Source organism: Chinchilla lanigera, unplaced genomic scaffold (genome assembly GCF_000276665.1).
Source record: "Chinchilla lanigera isolate Chin_1 unplaced genomic scaffold, ChiLan1.0 scaffold00001, whole genome shotgun sequence".
NCBI lineage: Eukaryota > Metazoa > Chordata > Mammalia > Rodentia > Chinchillidae > Chinchilla > Chinchilla lanigera.
This window is the reverse complement of record NW_004955402.1, coordinates 218,030-236,983: the sequence shown is the minus strand read 5'-3', so window position 1 is coordinate 236,983 and position 18,954 is coordinate 218,030. Positions and strand designations below refer to the sequence as shown.

The following is an 18,954-nucleotide window of genomic DNA, read 5'->3' as shown; positions in this document are numbered from 1 at the left end:
TCCCTGTTCCATTTATCATAATGTTCATTAATGATCACTTATGGAAATATATAATAATTATACCAGCATAAATGATTTTGAATAGATAAAAGCATAATTTACAATGTCTTAACAAAAAAGATAATTTAGCATTATAAATGTGGCCATAGTTGCTAAAATACATTTTAGCCTTTATTTGTAATTTGTAAAGATAGTTTAATACATCACATTCATAAAGAAAATATGATAAGCTGGCAGATAGTGAAAATTCAACATTTATTTATGATAAATACTTTTAGAAAACTATATTGGAAAAAGATATCCTCAATTTGTTAAAAAGGTAACTTAAAATAAACATTAAAATAAAAATAAACATTAATTTAAAAAGTGTTTCTACTTACAATTAAGAAAAGCATAAGGAATCCCTCAATCCTTATTTCTTTTCACCATTTTACCAGAGGCCTGATCCAGGGAAATAAGAGGAGAAAAAGAATAAGAGCTGTATCTTCAAATATTATCATTAGTTACGCAAGCTATTCTAAGAACCCAAGCACAAAACAATTAAATTAACAAATGTCACCAGCAAGGTTTCATGAAACACTAATTGCCCACAAACCTGGAAATGCTCCCCATGTCGTTAATAATCAAGGACAGGCCTCAAATGAGTTGGGCTCCCTGAGGCTGTCTTATCAAATTAAAGTCTTTTAAAAGAGTTTATCTTTATCCTTTTACACGTTAGAGCTAGGGAAGGCTAAGGTCTTGGTGTAGGGCATCTTTTCTATTGTTGTGATTCAAAGTACTTGGTTTCTCTCCAGTGCTAGTCTTTTCAGCACCCACAGTCTTTTGCTTTAACTTTGCAGGCTCTTTCTTTCTGACAAAATTGAAAACTTTTTAAATGAAGTCTTTCCTCCTGTTTCTCACAGTAGACTGCTAAAAGCAACAAGCAGTACCCATGGTATAGCATGAACTTTGGGCTGCCTTGAAATTCCTCTACCAGATTAAGTAGTCTCCCAATCTTAGTATGAGTGTCCCCAGAGTCTCAGGATGTGAGCAAAATGTAGACAGATTTTCTTTTTTAATTTTTATTTCTTTTATTTTTGTTAGTACATGTTTGCAGGACAGAAAGTTTGTATTTCTTGTGTGCAGTTGGTACATGTACATAATGTATCTGAATTCTGTTTTTTTCAGCTTCCCTCTTACCTCTTTCCTCAATCTCTTGATCCCCTTCCCATCTGACAAAGATCTACCTCCCTACTTCCTATTATCTGTCTTTTATTTCAGTCTTTATTTATAATTGGGGATTTTCATGTAAGAGAAACCATGCAGTACGTAAGTGTGTGTGCCTGATTTATTTCACTTGACATTTTGGTCTCAAGGTGCATCCATTTTCCTGCAAATGACTTGAGTTCATCTTTCTTAATGGCGGAGTAGTGCTCCATTGGGTGTAAACACTATATTTTCTTTATCTGTTCATCTGCTGAAGGACATATAGGTTGCTTCTAAGCTTTAGCTATTATGAACTGTGCTGCTATAAACATGGGTATACATGTATCACTGTAACATGTTGTCTTTGACTCTTTCAGGAAGGTACCTAGAAGGAGAACAATTGGATCAAATGGAATTTCTAGTTTTAGTGTTTTGAGAAATCATCATATTAATTTCCATAGTGGTTTTACTAGTTTACATTCTCACCAACAATGTAGAATGGTTTCTTTTTCCTCAAAGCTTTGGCAGCGTTTGCTGTTATTTGATTTCTTGGGGGTAGCCATTCTTTCTGGGGTAAGGTGGAATCTCAGTGTTATTTTAATTTGCATTTCTCTCATGGCCTGTGATGTTAAACATTTCTTCATGTATTTGTTGGCCACTTGTACTTCTCCTATCAAGTATCTACTCCTTTTACTTGCCCATGTTTTGATTGTGTCTTTTATTTGGGGAAGTCGATTGTTGTTTAGTTGCTTATCTATTTTAGATATTAGTCCTTTGTCTGAGGAATAAGTGACAACTTTTTTCCCATTCTGTAGGTTTTCTTTTCACTCTGTTCATTGTTTCTTTTTGCTGTGCAGAACCTATTTTATTTTATATGATCTCATTCATTGATTCTTGGTACTATTTCCTGTGCACTTGGATTTCTATTCAGAAAGTCTTTGCGTATGCCTATGCCTTCAACAGTTTTATCTATTTTGTCTTTCAGTAGGTTAAGTGTTTCTGTTTTAACATTAGCTGTTTCATCCATTTGATTTTAGCTTAGTGCATGGTGAGATATACGGGTCTAGATTCAATCTTCTGCATGCGAGTAGACATTAATTAAAGAGGTTATTTTTCCTCCAGCATGTTTTTGGTCCATTTGTCAAAGATTAAATAGTTGAATGTACTTTGGGTTGTGTATGCATCCTCTGTTCTGCTCAGTTGACCCTCGTGTCTGTTTTTGTGCCAGTACATGCTGTTTTTATCACAGTAGATTTGTAATATAACTTCAGGTCCATCGTTTGTGACACATCTAATTTTGCTCTTATTATTCAGGATTGCTTTGCTGGGTGTCTTCTCATTCCATATAAGTTTAAGGATTGCTTTCTCCAGTTCTGTGAAGAATGCTGTTGGTATTTTGGTTGGAATTGTGTTAAATTTGTATATCAATTTTGGAAGTATGACCATTTTGGATATATCGATTTGGCCTAGTAAGGCATGGGATAGATTTCCAGTTTTTGATGTCTTCTTTAATTTCCTTTTTTCAGAGTACTATAATTTTCTTTTTAAAGGTCTTTCTCTTCTTTAGGATAATTTGTAAGTATTTAATGTTTCTTGGTACTATTATGAATGGTACTGTGAATGGTATTTTTCATAAATTTTTTTCTCAGTGGGTTCACTATTGGTTACAGCAGTGCTATTGATTTTTGTGTGTTGATTTTGTATCCTGATACATTTGCTAAATTTGGTTATTAATTCTAGTAGGTTATGGTGGACTTTTTTGGGGTCTTCTATGTAAAGGATTATGTCATCTGTAAATAATGATAATTTGACTTCTTCCTTCCCTATACATAACCCTTTTATTTCTTTTTCTTGCTTGTTTTTGCTAATGTTTTGAGTACTATATTGAACAGGAGTGCTGATAACAGGCATCCTTGTCTTGTTCCCATTTTTAGAGGAAAAACTTTCAGTTTTTCCTCATTTAATATGATGTTGGTGTAGGTTTGTCATAAATGGCTTTTATCAGATTAAAGAAAGGTCCTTCTATACCTATTTTCTTCAGGGTTTTTATCATGAATGGGTGTTGGATTTTTGTCAAAGGCTTTTTCTGCATCTATTGAGATGATCATGTGATTTTTGTCCTTGCTTCTGTTTATGTGATGAATTACATTTATTGATTTGCATGTATTGAACTATCCCTAGGGCTGGGGATATAGTTCAGCGGCACAGTGCCTGTCTGGCAAGTGCAAGGTCATGAGTTCAATTCCCGGAACCAGAAAAAAGATAAAGGGGGCTGGGGAATTTAGCTCAGCGGCACAGTACCTGCCTGGCAAGCATGAGGTCCTGAGTTTGATTCCCGGTACCAGAAAACAAAACAAAACAAAACAAAAGAACCATCCCTGCATCCCTGAAATGAAGCCTACTTAATCACAATATATGATTTTTTTGATGATTGGTTGCATTCTGTTTGCCAGTATTTGTTGAAAATTTTTGCATCTATATTCATTAGAGAGATTGGTTTATAGCTCTCTTTTGGTTACTGGTACTGGAGGTTGAACTCAGAATCTTTGCACTGAGCTGTTTTCAGTCTTTTTTTCATTTTTGAATTTTGAGGGAGGATTTCTTCTAAGTCATTTTGTTGCCCAGGCTGGACTGAGACTTGCTATCCTTCTGCTCAGCCTGTCAGAGTGCTGTCATTGCAGGTGTGCACCACCCCACCTAGCTCAGTTTCTCTTTTAAACCATTAGATTAGCCTATGTTCTCAAGAGAATGCACCTCATTTACCCCCTGGACCACAATGCAGTTTTGTTTATTATTCTGGTTGAATGAACTGTGTGCCAGGGATACAAAACTTGTGGGGATCCGTCCTCAAGAGCACTTGCCCTGTGTTGGTTTCATGGTGCAATGAGGCTGGCTGCTCTGAGGAGGGGGAAGGGTTCTGGCCACTGCTCAGGCCCCTGCCTCATCCCTGGTACTCAGGGCTCTGACTCCACCTTGAGTTTGATCTCACAGGCCTTTCAAGTCCGCTTGTAGCAAGTGTGTGACATGGGAATCTGATGTGTGCAGCTAATCATGTCATTTTAGGGCCAGCGCCAGGCTGCTGCACAAGGGCAGAGAGTATTTCCCACCATGCTGTTGTCTTCCTATCAAATCAGGAGAGTTTACAGCACCCCGAGCTGAGGATGTATCTGCGACCCCAGCAATGTCTGTGGACGGTGGAGAAGCAAACACGTGCACTCCCATTTTCCTATGCATACGCACCTGTGATATGGTTTAATGTATTTTAAGTTTTGGCTTTTTTATTAGTCCAGTTTGCAGTACATAATGATTATGTTCATCATGAAGAGTTGTTCTGTGAACATAATGCAGCTTAATTATTTTTACATTCTTTTTCCTCTCTTCCCTCCCCACTCGCTCTATCTCTTGGTCTCCTTCCCTTTTTTGCAGAGACCCAGTAAGAAACTAAGAACAACAACAACAACAACAAATTAATAATACAGAACAATGGCTACCGTACGCTGTAATGAAAAGTTACATGGATGTGCTCTCTCCCAGGACGTCTCACTGGATACCACTTGCCTTCATCCTGGGATGACTTGTGATAGTGCTGTGACCAGTGAAGCCAGGAGCTGACACAGGCCTCCAGACACAGTGGTGGCTTCAGAGGACTGACGGTGTTCTAAGGGAGCCATCTTCATTTGGAGCCAGACATGTAAGATGTCATCATGCTCAGAATGGCATGATGTAATACATGTAGGTTGTTTCTAGGATTTTCCTTTAAACTACTTTGGGGCTGGAGTAGACTGAGAGTGACTGAATGTGCAGACAAGGTATGAATGAAGAGTCTCCCTGTGAGCTCATCGAGGTATGAGGTGGCAGCAGGGCTGTGAAGACATCAGAACTGGGCTAAGATTGGGCTGCAAGAGAGGTGTGGGGTCCCCTGGGGCTGGGCAAGGGGGCTTTCTATGGGTGAGAATGGAAGGAGAGGACTGGAAGCCTTATAGCCCCAAAAGTTGAGTGCTGGAGCAGTGGGTATGGGATGACACTCAAGGTTCACCTGGGGACACTGTGGATGTGGTGAGCTTAGGCCAGAGTCCATTCCCTTTGCAGGGACGGAATCTTGCTCTGGCAGCTGCAAGGGCTGTGGGAGCTTTTCCCTTGGACTCTCCACTCAGACTATGCCACTGTGCTGGAGGGGTGCTGTCATCTGCACCTCTGCAGTCTGGGTTCCTGTCCACCTTGCCTGTCCTCGTCCAGTGGCCCCAGACTCATCCTGCTCTCTACTGCCCTGCATACCAGGGATCCAGTGTCTGGTTGTCTCCTGCCTTGGGTCACTTAGCTCCTGTGCCTACATGATTCCGAGAGGCTGCCCAGTACCTGTCTGCTCTGTCTGTGACTGATGCCCTCTCTCCATCTCTGCACTCTCTCCCCAGGGGTCTAAATTACTTCAATCATGCATCTTATCAGCAGGATACAGTCTTCCTCGGTGCACACAGGGCACCAAAACACTCAGGTAGCCAAGACCCTGGTAAATTTGCATATAACCTACGCACACCCTCCTGTTACTATAAATCATCTCTAAGTTATTTATAACACCTAATGCATACAAATGCCATGTAAACACTTCTATCCTGTGCTGTCTAGGGAGTAATGATAAATAGAAAGTCTGCATGTACTCGGTACAGATGCAACCATTGCTGGCTTAACTGTATTCAGATCTGCTGTTGGTTGAATCCGCGGACAGGAGCCAATGAACACAGAATGCTGTAGTTTTCTGTATTTTTTTGCTGGTCATGTATTGTGAATATGCACTCACATTTTCAGTACATCTTATCCCTCTTGCTGTATTTAAAGCAGGAAAGCCTGTTTTGGGTGTTTCCTTCTGGGCCCCAGAGATTGTCTTCCACACTCTGTGAAGATGTCACCTGTAGACCTCCACCAGGCTCTGTCTTTACTGGTGCCTAAGTTCCTCCCACTCACAGAGAAATTAGGATGCTTATTAAACCAGCAGGCACTAAAGCTGCTACTGCAGAGAGGAAGTGAGCAGTTCAGGCTGCACATCTTCACACAGATGTTTGGTCACTGAGGCATGAAACTACACTTGCCTGACGTGTGTGTGTGTGTGTGTGTGTGTGTGTGTGTGTGTGGTACTGGGGATTGAAAACATGGCCTTTGCACTGAGCTACATTCCTAGAACCATCCCCCTTTTTTATTTTGAGACAGGCTGTCCCTAAGTTGCTTAGTTGCCCAGCCTGGGATCAAGCTTCCCATCCTTCTGCCTCAGCCTCCCAGGTGTGACTTTGACTCAGCCTGACTGTGGCTCTGCCCTAATCTCTGGGTCTACTTTTACACAGAAGTACAGTACTGCAAGAACTCAGTCAGTAGCTTTGATCCTTCGCTACTTGCTAACCTAAGGCTACGTGAACTCAGTACATATTTATAAGGGTTAACTTAACTGGCATTTAGATAGGAGTCAGAGAACACTTGATGGGTATTTGAATTGTTTCCAAACTTTGCTATTACAATTTGAGCCATATGAACAATCATTTGCTAGTATTTTACCTCTTTTTACTTTTGGAGAATAAGTGTAACGCCAGGTCCCAGGCCCTGGGGTGGTAGGTGTTTGTAACTATAAATATTTCCATTTCGTGCTTTTTGGGGATTGTGCCAACTTAGCATTTTCCCAGAAATGTATTCGTAGGCTGGTTTCCCACAGTCTTATCAGCACAGTGTGCTAACACCCTTTGGGGCTTGATTATCTGCCCAGAGAAAAATAGGGCCACAAACAATTTGTATTTTCTTATAGTACTTGTGCAACTTTGTATATGCTCAGCAACCATTTGCTTGGTACCTGTGAACTGTTTGCTCATTTTTGTCTAAATCCCACACATAGGGGAAGGGCCAGTTAACCTGGGCATTTATACAGAGAATGCTACACCACTACACAATCAGGAGGGTGATCTTCAAGGCTGGGAGGTGAAGAATATCTTTTGTGTAAAAAGAGTGCCCTAAGAATAATACTGATATTTTCTTCTATGTGCAAAGAGTCTGTATGGACACCAAGAAATCCCCTTCTCTGTGGTGGTGGGACTTGGGGATGGGAAAGACTTCACCGAGTCTGTGTTTCAAACAATATGAAACATTCTCTATTTAAATAAGAAAAACAGTCAAACAGCACAGAACATTGTTTTAAAACAGTCTGAGTGTCGAGTTCTACTCTAGACTCTGGGCCAAAACCAGACGCCTGTGTGCCTATTCTTCTTGCTCCGTGGGGAGATCTATAGGTGGTAGCCAGGGTCCTGAGGACAGGGCAGAACTTGTGGGCTTTTGCCAAGAGGTATTTGTGCCCATGCAGTTGTGTTCACATAGAGCAGACTTTTGGCATATCAGCACAAATGGTTCACACTTCCTGAGTTTAATGTGTGCAGTGCTCTAAAGGGATTAGCCTTGGAATCAACACAAGGGGGAGGCTGGAGTTGTCATCATGTGTCTGACGAGGCTGAAGCTCTGAGCTTGGGGCAAGGCCTCAGAACCATAAGGCGGGATCGCAGTAACTGCTCTGTGAGCAGCTGTGTGGGAAGGGCTCTGGGACTCCAAGGTCAGGGCCACCTGCCTGCCTCTGTCCTGAGAAGGCCAGGAAGCTAAGGTGGGGTGCTGCCAGTCATGATTAGCTCTGAGCACATACCAGAAGCAGTTTAGCAATCTGACAATTTGATAACAGCATCAAAGTACACAACAAGGGGAACCCTGAGCCTCACTGATGTCCCTTACACAAACATGGTTGGATATGGTTTTCACTTTGAGTTACACATGAACTGAGAGGAAAGGGCCACACTATCTTTAGCAATCATGAGCACTAAGGACCCCACCTGAACACATCAGGGACCTAGAGTTAGAAATGCCTCTGAATCAGCACTTGAGCTGTCCCTGCTTTACATGCTACTAGACCAGCCTTCTTTTCCACATTAAACATAACTCAGCAAGGGCAGAGAGAGGAATTCCAGGCTCTTCTGCTCAGACAACTGTTGTGGATGACAGCTGAGTGCTCAAGAGGAGACAGTCACCCCTGGAGAGGGCACGGGACCTTGCCTGGGGTGACATTGTGAGGCATACCAGCTCTGGGCTGCCTCAAGGAAAGGTTATATTCTACTGAGAACACAGTTCGATCACAGAAAAGTGTGCTCTACATTATTTTTTAAAAATAAAAATAGCACTTTAGAAAAGTTACTTATAACACTGCACCTCAGATTTTAGGCTAAAAACCTTACATGTAGTATCATACAAGGAAGGGGTGACTGAAAATTAGGGTGAATGTTTAAATTTCAACAGAATTGCCATAGTAAAAGACACATTGCCATTAATCACCCTCAAAATCTTCCTCATTTCAGAACTGCTCCAGACAGTAGCAAGAACGATGAGATAAGTGTGTTCAAAGTAAGGGGGAGGATTTTGAAGGGTATTAATGGCAGTGGGTCTTTTATTGTAATAAATTTTTAAATATTTAAATACATCATATTAAATTTATATTTATATGTTAAATTTAAATTTATACTCTATGTTAATAAACCCAGGATAATGTTAGAAGAATACAGCCCATTTGGAGTGGGGAGGACCAGAAAGGATTCTTACAGGACAGAATAGGAGAAGAGGCCCTGTGGGTGTGGCCCAGCTGGTGACATGAACCACATGGGAACACGGGATATATGCCCCTGCAGTCTTCCTCTCCTGAGCTTCCTGTCTTCCTTGTGGCTAACATCAAGCCCATCCCAAGCTGTCCAGCTTGGTCATGGCTGTCTTCTCAAACTCTCCTGCAGGAAGTGCACCCAGATTCACCTGGCCATTGCCATTTTGGGGACAACTACTGTTTGCTCAGGTGACCTGACCTGCATCCAGACCCCCACACACTTGAGTTGGCTGAGCATGATGCATTGGCTGTGATGGTGAGCTGTTCCTGACCAAAGCTGGGCATGTGAGTTCTTGAGAAAGGCCAGGTGTGTTTCAGGTGCCCATGTGCCACTGGCCAGCTTAGCATGTCATCACCTTCCCCCTGACTTCCTATGCTTGAGACACTGCACCCCACCCAGCATCTGTCCACCCTTCTCTGTCCTCCACATCTTCCACCTTGGGCAGCAAGTTCTTTGCTGCCAGGACCAGGTTTCTCTGAAACAGGCAAAGTGTGGGCTCCTCCAGAGGCACACTGCAGCAGCTTCCGTAGCCCCTACCCATCTTCTATCCCTGTCCCTCAGCCCCTCCGGTCCTCTCCAGCCCGAGGAACTCAACCCAGCATCAGGGGCCGCTTTGAGCTATAGCTGCAGCCGTGAAATCTGGATGAACTGACTATGTGTCCTTGTACTCTTGTTCAGGTGCCACTTTTCCACCTCCAGCAACTTGACTGTGGCTGATGGGCAGTGTACAATTTTCAGTGACTGCATCTGCCTTTCAGAGTCACTTGGGGAGGAGGTGGAATTTTTCTCATCACGCCTTTGGGCCTCTAGAAAGAACCTGCTGCTTGGTGTGTTGTTTTGGTCTTGGTTTTCTCCTTTGTTTTGGTTTTTCTCTGGTACCGGGAATTGAACTCACAACATTGCGCTTGCCAGGTAAGTGCTGTGCCACTGAGCTAAATCCTCAGCCCCTTGGTTTTCTCACAGTCTAAGTGCAGGATGAAATCTCTGTCAGTTTATCTGTCTGTCTGTCAGTCTGTGTCCATTAGTCTCTCCCTCTATTCACAAAATGTATTTGGAAAAACACACAAATATTTGTCACACTTACTTCAAATAATCAGTTTTCCTTTGACCTTTATGCATTCCCACATAGGATTCAAAAATTAATTTGTTTATTCTCTCCTCTGAACTTTATGCTTCTAAAGCACAAGGAGATTTAACCAGGCATAGATTTTAAGGTCAGGTAACACATTAATTCCCCTCACACATGATGGGGAATTCAGTGAGCAAATAAGACTCATGGTGAAGGTTCGTTATTATTGGAAACTCCAAAGTGATTATTTAACACAGTAATTTATACTCTGGCTGGTTCCCAAAGCAATTGAAATGCTTTAGATAAAGCAGGGAGGCAGAGGGTGGGAGAGAGGGCGCTAATCACTGCATGGCCATGGAGATAGGTAATCAGCCCATGCTATTAGCACCCCTGGCTTACAAAGACCTGACGGTTTCTGCCCTGAGTTGTTTGCTGCTGTGCTTCAGATAAGTGGTCCCCAGTAGCCCATCCATGCTTTGAAGGCCTGGTCCTTAGCTTGACGTTGTTGGGAGGTGGTGGGACCTTCAGGAGGTCACGCCCTACACAAGGACTGGGGACACAGGTCCCTTCCTGTCTCTCTCTCTCGACCTCCTGGCTGCCATAAGGTGAGCTGCCTCTGCCACGCGTTGCTGCCATGGTGTGCTGCCTCGCCACAGGCCCACAGGCAGCAGAGTGGATGCTTGCTGACTGAAACCTCTCTGGATCTGAAAGCCAAGATAAACCTTTTCTCCTTTTAAGTTGATTAATCCTGTGTATCTCCCAAACTGATGGAAGGTTGACTCACACTTGCCCAGCTACTTTAACTTCTTGAGGCAGGATGCCACGGCCTCCAGCTCAGAAGATCTGTCAGGAGAGCTTGCTAGGTATCCATGGAGCAACTTTTGGACCTGGCCTATGATGCTCCAGTTTGTGCCGCCATGTGTGCTTCACGTTCTGCCCTTGTTTCAGGCACACCGTTTTACCCCTCTAATAACGAAGTTGCACAGTGTGCGTGCAAGAAGACTGCTCACAGGACAGCATTAGTAGGGTTGTCCTCTGCCCATCGGAAAGGGAGGGGGTTGGGGCACCAGTATTTGGTAGTATTGAGCCAGGTAGGCAGGGTGTGGCAAAGCTGGTTGGGGGAGTAGTCACGACTAGATCCCAGGACACATGTGGAAAACAGTTCTCAGGACTCCATATATGGACACAATCATGTGAGAACCCATGATGTGTGGAATGAACAAAAAGACAATTGCCATTAAGCATTCACTATTGTGCCTCTCCAGGGTAGCCTTTCATGTGCCCCCAGGGTGTATTTTTGTTTTATATTTATATTTATATTTTTATTTTTCCTCTCTTTTACCCAGCCCAGTTTCACTCTGCAGAGCTAGTTTTTCCCTCACCCTTTACATTTAATTTTTCTTATCTCAAATAACTGTGAAATGTTACCACTGTTTTTTCTTGTTTTATTCAATTCTTTGTTTGAAATGGAAAGAACCCAGAAACCACCTCTAGAAGGAGACTCCAACACCCCAAAACCCCAAAGCGGTATGTTATGTTACTCTGTCCTATGACACGGTCTGTCTCTCGATGACATTATCTTACTGCATCTTTAACTCAGGACTCGTGATTCTATGGGTACTTGCTGTAGGAAATCATCCTTCTGAATGCACTCCTGAGCTCTGGACTCCGGAAAGCATAGATGAAGGGGTCAATGACTGCATTGCACATGATCAGCATGCCATTCACCTGAAAGAGGGACATATAGCAGGTACAGTAAGGATTGCTGGGACAGAAGGTCATTAAGAGGACATGAAGGATGAAAGGGGCCCAACAGAAGATGAAGACTCCCAGCAGGATGGTCAGAGTGATGGCTCCTCTCATGTTGGCTCTGGGAAGGGTGGCAATGTCCCTGGCATGGGAGCGAGCCAGCAAGAACATGTGTACATAGAGGCAGAGGATAAAGATTAGCATCAGTGGGAACAGTGACGTGAAGGTGAGCACCGTGGGGACATGATGGGAGAAGAGCACCATGGTGATGCCACTCCCAATGCAGAAGGTCCAGATGATTGCTAGGGCAGCAGTGGTGCGGCGCATGGTCACAATGCTGTGGTACTGCAGGGCATGGAAGATGGTGATGTAGCGGTCAACAGCAATTGCCAACAGGCTAAAGATGGAGCCAAGTAAAGAGAGGATGAACATGGTGTCAATGATGTCATCTGCTGTGGTTTCAAAACTGCCACGAGGCTTGAGGTAACCCATGTTTCTGAACATGATCAGGATATTTTCCAAGATCTTATATAGGCTGCCCAGCATGTCAGAAATGGCCAAACTACAGATGAAAAAGTACATGGGGAACTGGAGGTTCTTATTCTTGATCACAGCCAGGAGGACAATGAGATTTTCCAAAACCCCAATGATGGAAATTATGAAAAATATCTCTTCTGGCATAGCCACAAGGGGGCAGTCTGAACTGTTTCTTGCTGTGCCATTTACATTTCCATTTGAGTGGATAATGTGCTTCATTTCTCCTAGGGTTAATGGAAAACTTGGTTCTCTGGTCTCACAGAGAACTTGGTTGGTTCTTCGGAATATCTTCCTCTTTGTAGCACTTGCTGGAAGTCTGAGGATAAAATCACCCAACTGCCTGAAAGAGAACATGCAGAAATGTCCATTACAAAGTAGACTACAAAATTTTAAAAAGCCACATTTTCTTTAAGATAACTCAATACCCTCTATAAATATCATAGTAGCCATTTCAGTAAAACAATTTACTGACCTTTCATCTTAGCCCTTTGTGAATGATATCTTCAGGGCAATTTTGAGCCCTGAGATAATGATGAAGGCAATTTTGAGCCTGATATAATGATAAGGGGCATTCTCTCTCCTATTCTCTCCCCTCTGCTCTTCCTAGGAAGGCAAGGGTGTGTGTATGTGATAGGTCAGAGAAATAGCAGCACCAGCTATGACAGAGAGATGCAAAGGAAGTGAGAGGTGGCATCAGGAAAACGCAGGCCACCCTTCTCTGACTTGGGGGTGGTGATGAGGTCGTAGGTAGATGAAACAGTCTGTCCTTTTGTCTTCATTGTTCATCTTCTTGGGCCACAGCCTGTACCTACAGCTGTGGGCTAATGGCATAGTGTTGATGAGCCACTCAAAGGATGACAGTGCCACAGATGCTATTATCTGTCCCTCAAGAGCTCTCAGAAACTGGGTGTCGTAGTGCACATCTGTAGATACAGCTACTCAGGAGGCCTCGGCAGGAGATTACTTGAGCTCAGGAGTGAGGGACCAAGTTGGGTAACTTAGAAAAGTACCATATCAAATAACAAAACAAAACAAAATAATCTCTCAGCAGTGTCATGTCAGGAGACAGAGTTGAATTATAGCAGTAGAAATGTCTACTTTTCTCTCAAGCAGAAAAAAAAAACCAATGGCTTACAGAGGCCTGCTTAGCAAGAGAATTGGAATCTGTGCTGATTAATTTTCCAGAAGGTGGCACTGGTAGCAGGTTTATGAAATGTATCAAAATTGCCTTGCTGTTGTGGTGGGTTTAGACATGACACCCCTTCTACACACTTCTCTTCCTTGAGGCAGAGCTAAAGCCCTCTGCAGGAAAGTGGGTGGGAAGTGGCCCTACATCCTGAAGTAAGCTGAAGGGACACAGAGTCTGAGAGTACAGCTGTAGGTACAAAGCCGTCAAGTCCTTCCTGGAAAGGAATCAGTCTCCTTGTGAAGGAGGAAGAAGTGGGTCAGGCTTGGGGAAAGTTTGTGAGCAAGGTAGAAACTAGGAAAGAGTGGCCAGCAGTGTTCTAAGATGGCCAGCTTATCACTGCTTTCTAAGACTGTGCAGGTTCTTAAAAAGAAAGCTGGATTTTTTTTTGAGTCCTAATGCTGAAATATATCAATGTGTGGAAGAGAAGAAGGAGGGAAGTGGGTCCCTGGGACCCAGCGAGGATTTGAAGCAATAAATGGAACTTACAGGGAGAGAAAAGAGAGGGACCTCAAGCCAGAAGAGGGAGGTGGCAAGCTGTCCTTTCTCCTTCAGTCCTGGCTCATGGCAGGGGAAAGGTGGCTGAAATCTGCCCATAGAGGCATGATGACTACTGGTGACTCAAAAGGCCTCCACAGAGAAACATACCAGTGGAATAAAGCACTGGACACTGTGGACTGCAGTGGACACTGTGGACTTCAGTGGCTGGTGAGTGATTCCAATCCAGTCTGAGCATCCCCAGGAGAGGGAGATTGGCAAGTTTCCATTTTGGAAAGGGGCCAAGTGAACTTAGAACTCAGATCAGCAGTGTGTTGGCTCCTTTTTAGGACTCTCAATGTCAGGGCAAGGCACAGCCATGGGAGACACCCAGGGCGGGGTGCCAAGTTCAAGTCAGTAGGAAGCACCTGGAGTGTTGTAGGCTGGACAACTTGGGTCCTAGCCTCACAGCCAGAGACCAGAAGCAGCCCAAACTGCAGTGGAGCTGAAAACATAGGCTTGCTGGGATTATCCACAGCCCATTGTAATTATATTGCTGGCTCTTGGATCAACCAACTTGGATCTGGGCTCTGTCTACTCTTTTTTCTACCAGTGACAGCAGAGACATTTCCTGTTATAGATATTTTTTCCTCCCTTTATATGCTTTTTTTTCTTCTTCATTGTTCTTGTTTTTATGAGTATAAACATTATTTCTATGTTTTCTGTTGTTTGTTCTGTTCTTGTTCCTGTTTTTCCCTTTCTTCTTTCCCTTTTGTCTTCAAGTTTCCCAAAGCTTTCATAATCTTCTTTTGTCCTTTAACTTTGCTTCTAATTTCTTACTGTCTTCCATTTTTTATTTTTCCTCTAATTCCTTTTAAATTTTATTCCCTGAGGGTAAAATTGCCATAGTGAGAGCCTATTTTCTGCATACAATTTTCTGGTTTATTTTAGACTTTGTTATATAACTACAAATCTTGTTTATATGGTTAAAGGTGGCAAATTAATAATTACCACAGACTGTCATTTTCTAGGCTGTGCTTAATGCTATTGTTATTATTGATTGTACTACATTAGCCCAGGTGACATAGTTGTTCGAATCAGTTATTTTTCCTTGTATGCCAAAACTGAGATTGCCTGAGGGTCATAAACAATACTATGGGCCAGTACTAAAGGAGCAGTGGCTAGGCCAAATAGGTACCAACTTTTCATCCCTAATAAATTTAAGAGGTAGGATCTTGCAATAGATTCAAAACCCAAAGCCAGCTATACCTTAAAGATATCTCTGAAAATTAGTCATTTCCTAAGGATTCTCAATTCTAGTAATAAAGCTACCTATCATAAACAATTTACAAGCATCAAAACAGAAATTAAAGTAAAAGAAAAATCAGAAAATGAGAAGACATGGAAGCAAGATGCAACTTCAGACTTTTAGCTCTGCAAAGGCAAACTTGGGGCAATGAGGTAGAACAATTCACCTGAAAAAGCTGCCTACCTGAACTCTCTAAAGTGGTAACAGTGGGAGAAAAAACCAGATGAATGAAGCTCTAGAAAAAAAATCAAATTAGAAATAATTTCTCAGATAACTAAAGAGATGATGACTGCAGTGAAGGACATGGTTAGTGAATCTAGAGTAGATACAGATAAAAAATAAAGGAGCTTAGGAAAATGTAGAAATCATGAGTGCCCAACAGAGGAATGGAATCTATGAAACAGATTCAAACAGATATCCAGGAGGTTAAAAATTTCATTGAAAGTATATGCAGCAGAATGAGCCAATGTAAAGACAAAATATCAAATATTGAAGACAGGGTTGTGGTTAGTGATAATAAAAGAAAGATTTCTTAAAAATAGAAAAGGACTACAAAAAATCCAACAGCTGCTAAATTATGCAAAGAAGACTAATGTAAGATTGATCAGAGTCAGTGATAAAGTAAGAGATAGTGCAAATGACATAAAAGATCTGCTCACAGAAGTAATTCAAATGAAAATTAGATCCATATCTTTCACCGTGCACTAAACTAAAATCTAAATGCATCAAAGATCTCTATATAAAAACAGAAACACTAAATCTACTGGATGATAGAATAAGTAGAACTCTTGAAGACATTGATGTAGGTAATACTTTATGAACAAAACACCAATCACACCGAAACTATCACAAAGAGTCAACAACTGGGATGACATACAAAACCTCTTCACAGAAGTAGTGGCAGAAAGTTCCTAAGTATTGAAAAAGAATTTAACATACAGTAAGTGAGGCATATAGAAATCCTATTATCCATGATGAAAAAAATCTACACCAAGGCACATAATAGCCAAGATTCCTGAAATACTTTATAAGAGCAGAATATTTAAAGCTGTTAGAGAAAAGAAATAAATCACCTATAAAGGAAAGCCCATCAAAATCACAGCAGACTTCTCAACACAAACTCTTAAATCAAGGAGAGTTTGATGCATTTCAAGCTCTAAAAGAAAGCAACCTCCAACACAGACTGATGTATCTCACAAAGCTATCTTTCAAAATTGATGGAGAAATAAGATACTTTCATGACAAAGAACATCTGAAGAAATTCACAAACACTAAACCAGCACTCCAAAATATTCTGAGGCTATTCTAGAAAGAGATAATGAAGACTACAACTCCATAAATACCAACAAAATGAATCCACCAAGAAAGGTAAGCAATTATACAGAAAGAAGCTAAAGGGAATCAATAACAGGAAAATAACATAAGGATAAGTCAATACATATTAATTATAATCATCAATGTAAATGGTCAAATTCACTAATCAAAAGAAACAAATTGGCAGAATGGATTAATAAATAATATCCAACAATATGCTGCACTTAAGAAACACATTTAACTAAAAAAGGAAATTCCTAGACAGAGTCAGAGGATGGAAAACAATACCTCATGAGACCGGAAATGGAAAAAAGACAGGGGTAGCTATTCTTGCAGACAAAGTGGGTTTCAAACCAAGACTGATTAAGAGAAACAAAGAAGGTCACTGCATACTTATTAAGGGAACAATCCAAGAGGAAGAGATAATAATCATAACTGTATATGGAACAAATAACAGCACATCCAACTACATAAAACAAATATTAATGAACATGAAAAATCAAATAAGCACTAATACAATTGTAACAGGGGACCTTAAAACCCAGCTGTCACAAATAGACAGCTCAACTAGACCAAAAATCAAAAAAGACATGCCAAAACTGAACCAAACTTTTGAACAAATGAACTTAATAGATGTCTATAGTGTTCCACCCCACAACATCAGAATACACATTCTTCTCAGCTGCACATGGGATGTTCTCCAGAATAAATCACATACTAGCTCATAGAACATGCTTAAGTAAATGCAAAGAAATTGAAATTATCCCATGCATATTATCAGACCATGAGGCAATGAAATTGGAAATTAATGGCAAAAGAAACCACAAAAACTGCATAAACACATGAAAATTAAACACTCCCCAACAACCAATGGGTCACAGATGAAATTAAAGAAAAAATTAGACACTTTCTACAATTGAATGATAATACCATTACAACATACTGGAACTTATGGGATACAATTAAAGCAGTCTTAAGAGGGAAATTTATAGAGGTGAATTCCCATATCAGAAAAACAAAGCAAGCTCAAATAGATAACCTAATGTTGAACCTCAACCTTCTAGAATAAGAAGAGCAAGTTAAGTCCAAAGCCTATATGAGGCAAAAAATTATAAAGATCTGAGCAGAAGTTAATTCACTTGAGACTAACAAAACAATATAAAGAATCAGTGAACCAAAAGAATTGGTTCTTTGAAAGATTTAAATAAAATAGACAAACATTTAGCCAACCTTATCACAAAAAGGAAAGTCAAGACTCAAATCCATGCAATTAGGAATAAAAAGGATGAAATCACAACATACACAGAAGAAACCCAGAAGATCATCAATACCTACTTCAAAAACCCTGTATTCCAATAAGATGGAAAGCACCAAAGAAATGGACAGAGTCCTAGATACATATAAATTGCCAAAGCTGAATCAAGAATATATAAAAAGTTTAAATTACACAATATCAGTAAATGAAATTAAAGATGTAATTAAAAACCAACAAAGAAAGCCCAGGTCCTGATAGATTCACTGCTGAATTCTACAGGAAATTTAAAGAAAATCTAATGCTACTACTCTTCAAACTCTTTAATGAAATTGAAAGGGAAGAAATACTCCCAAACTCAATCCTGTTAGCAGGCATTATCTTAATACCAAAACCAGAGAATGAGTCAAACAAAAGAGAGAACTACAGGCCAATCTCCCTAATAAACATAGATGTAAAAATCTTCAATAAGATACTGGCAAACAGAATAGAGCAAATTGCCAAGAAGACTATAGATCAGAGTTCTATACAAGAGTAAACAATAATCAAAATGTATAAGCAGGATTCATCCCAAGGATGCATGGATGGTCCAACATATGCAAATCAATAAATGCAATACACCATATTAGCAGAACCATGGATGAAAACCACAATGATCATCTCAATAGATACAGAAAAGGCATTTGACAAGCCCCAACACCTATTTATGATAAAAACACTGCAGAAAACTGGAATAGATAGTTTTCATCTCAATCTGATGAAAGCCAGCTAAGAAAAATCAACAGTCAATATCATACTAAATGGTCAAAAATTGAAAGCTTTCACTTTGAAATCAGGAACAAGACAAGAACACCCACTATTTCTACTCCTATTTAATATAGTTCTGGAAATATTAGCCAGAACAATTAGGCAAGAGGAAGAAATAAAAAGAATAAAGATAGGAAATGAAGAAGTTAATTATCATTATTTGCAGATGACATGATACTCTACATAGAAGACCCCCAAAACTCCACCATAATTGCATACAAAATTCACACTCAAAAACCAATAGAATTCTTGTACACAAGTAACAAACTCACTGAGAAAGAAATTAGGGAAACCATACCTTTCACAATAGCATCAAAAAATGAAATATCTAGGAACCAATCTAATGAAGGAAGCAAAAGACTTTTATATTGAAAACTACAGTATTCTGAAAAAGGAGATTGAAGA

General features: G+C 40.9%; 1 protein-coding gene across 1 annotated transcript in view; it reads right to left on the bottom strand.

The window, feature by feature from the left end:
* Nucleotides 1–11,356: 11,356 nt before the first annotated feature.
* The window catches only part of Mc2r (melanocortin 2 receptor (adrenocorticotropic hormone)), a 35,115-nt gene continuing 27,517 nt past the window's right edge, over nt 11,357–18,954 (bottom strand). The window contains exon 2 of the mRNA XM_005372543.2: nt 11,357–12,544. Within this exon, the coding sequence (XP_005372600.1) occupies nt 11,530–12,423 (894 nt within the window). The 5' untranslated portion in view covers nt 12,424–12,544 and the 3' untranslated portion in view covers nt 11,357–11,529. The remainder of the gene's footprint in view (nt 12,545–18,954) is intronic.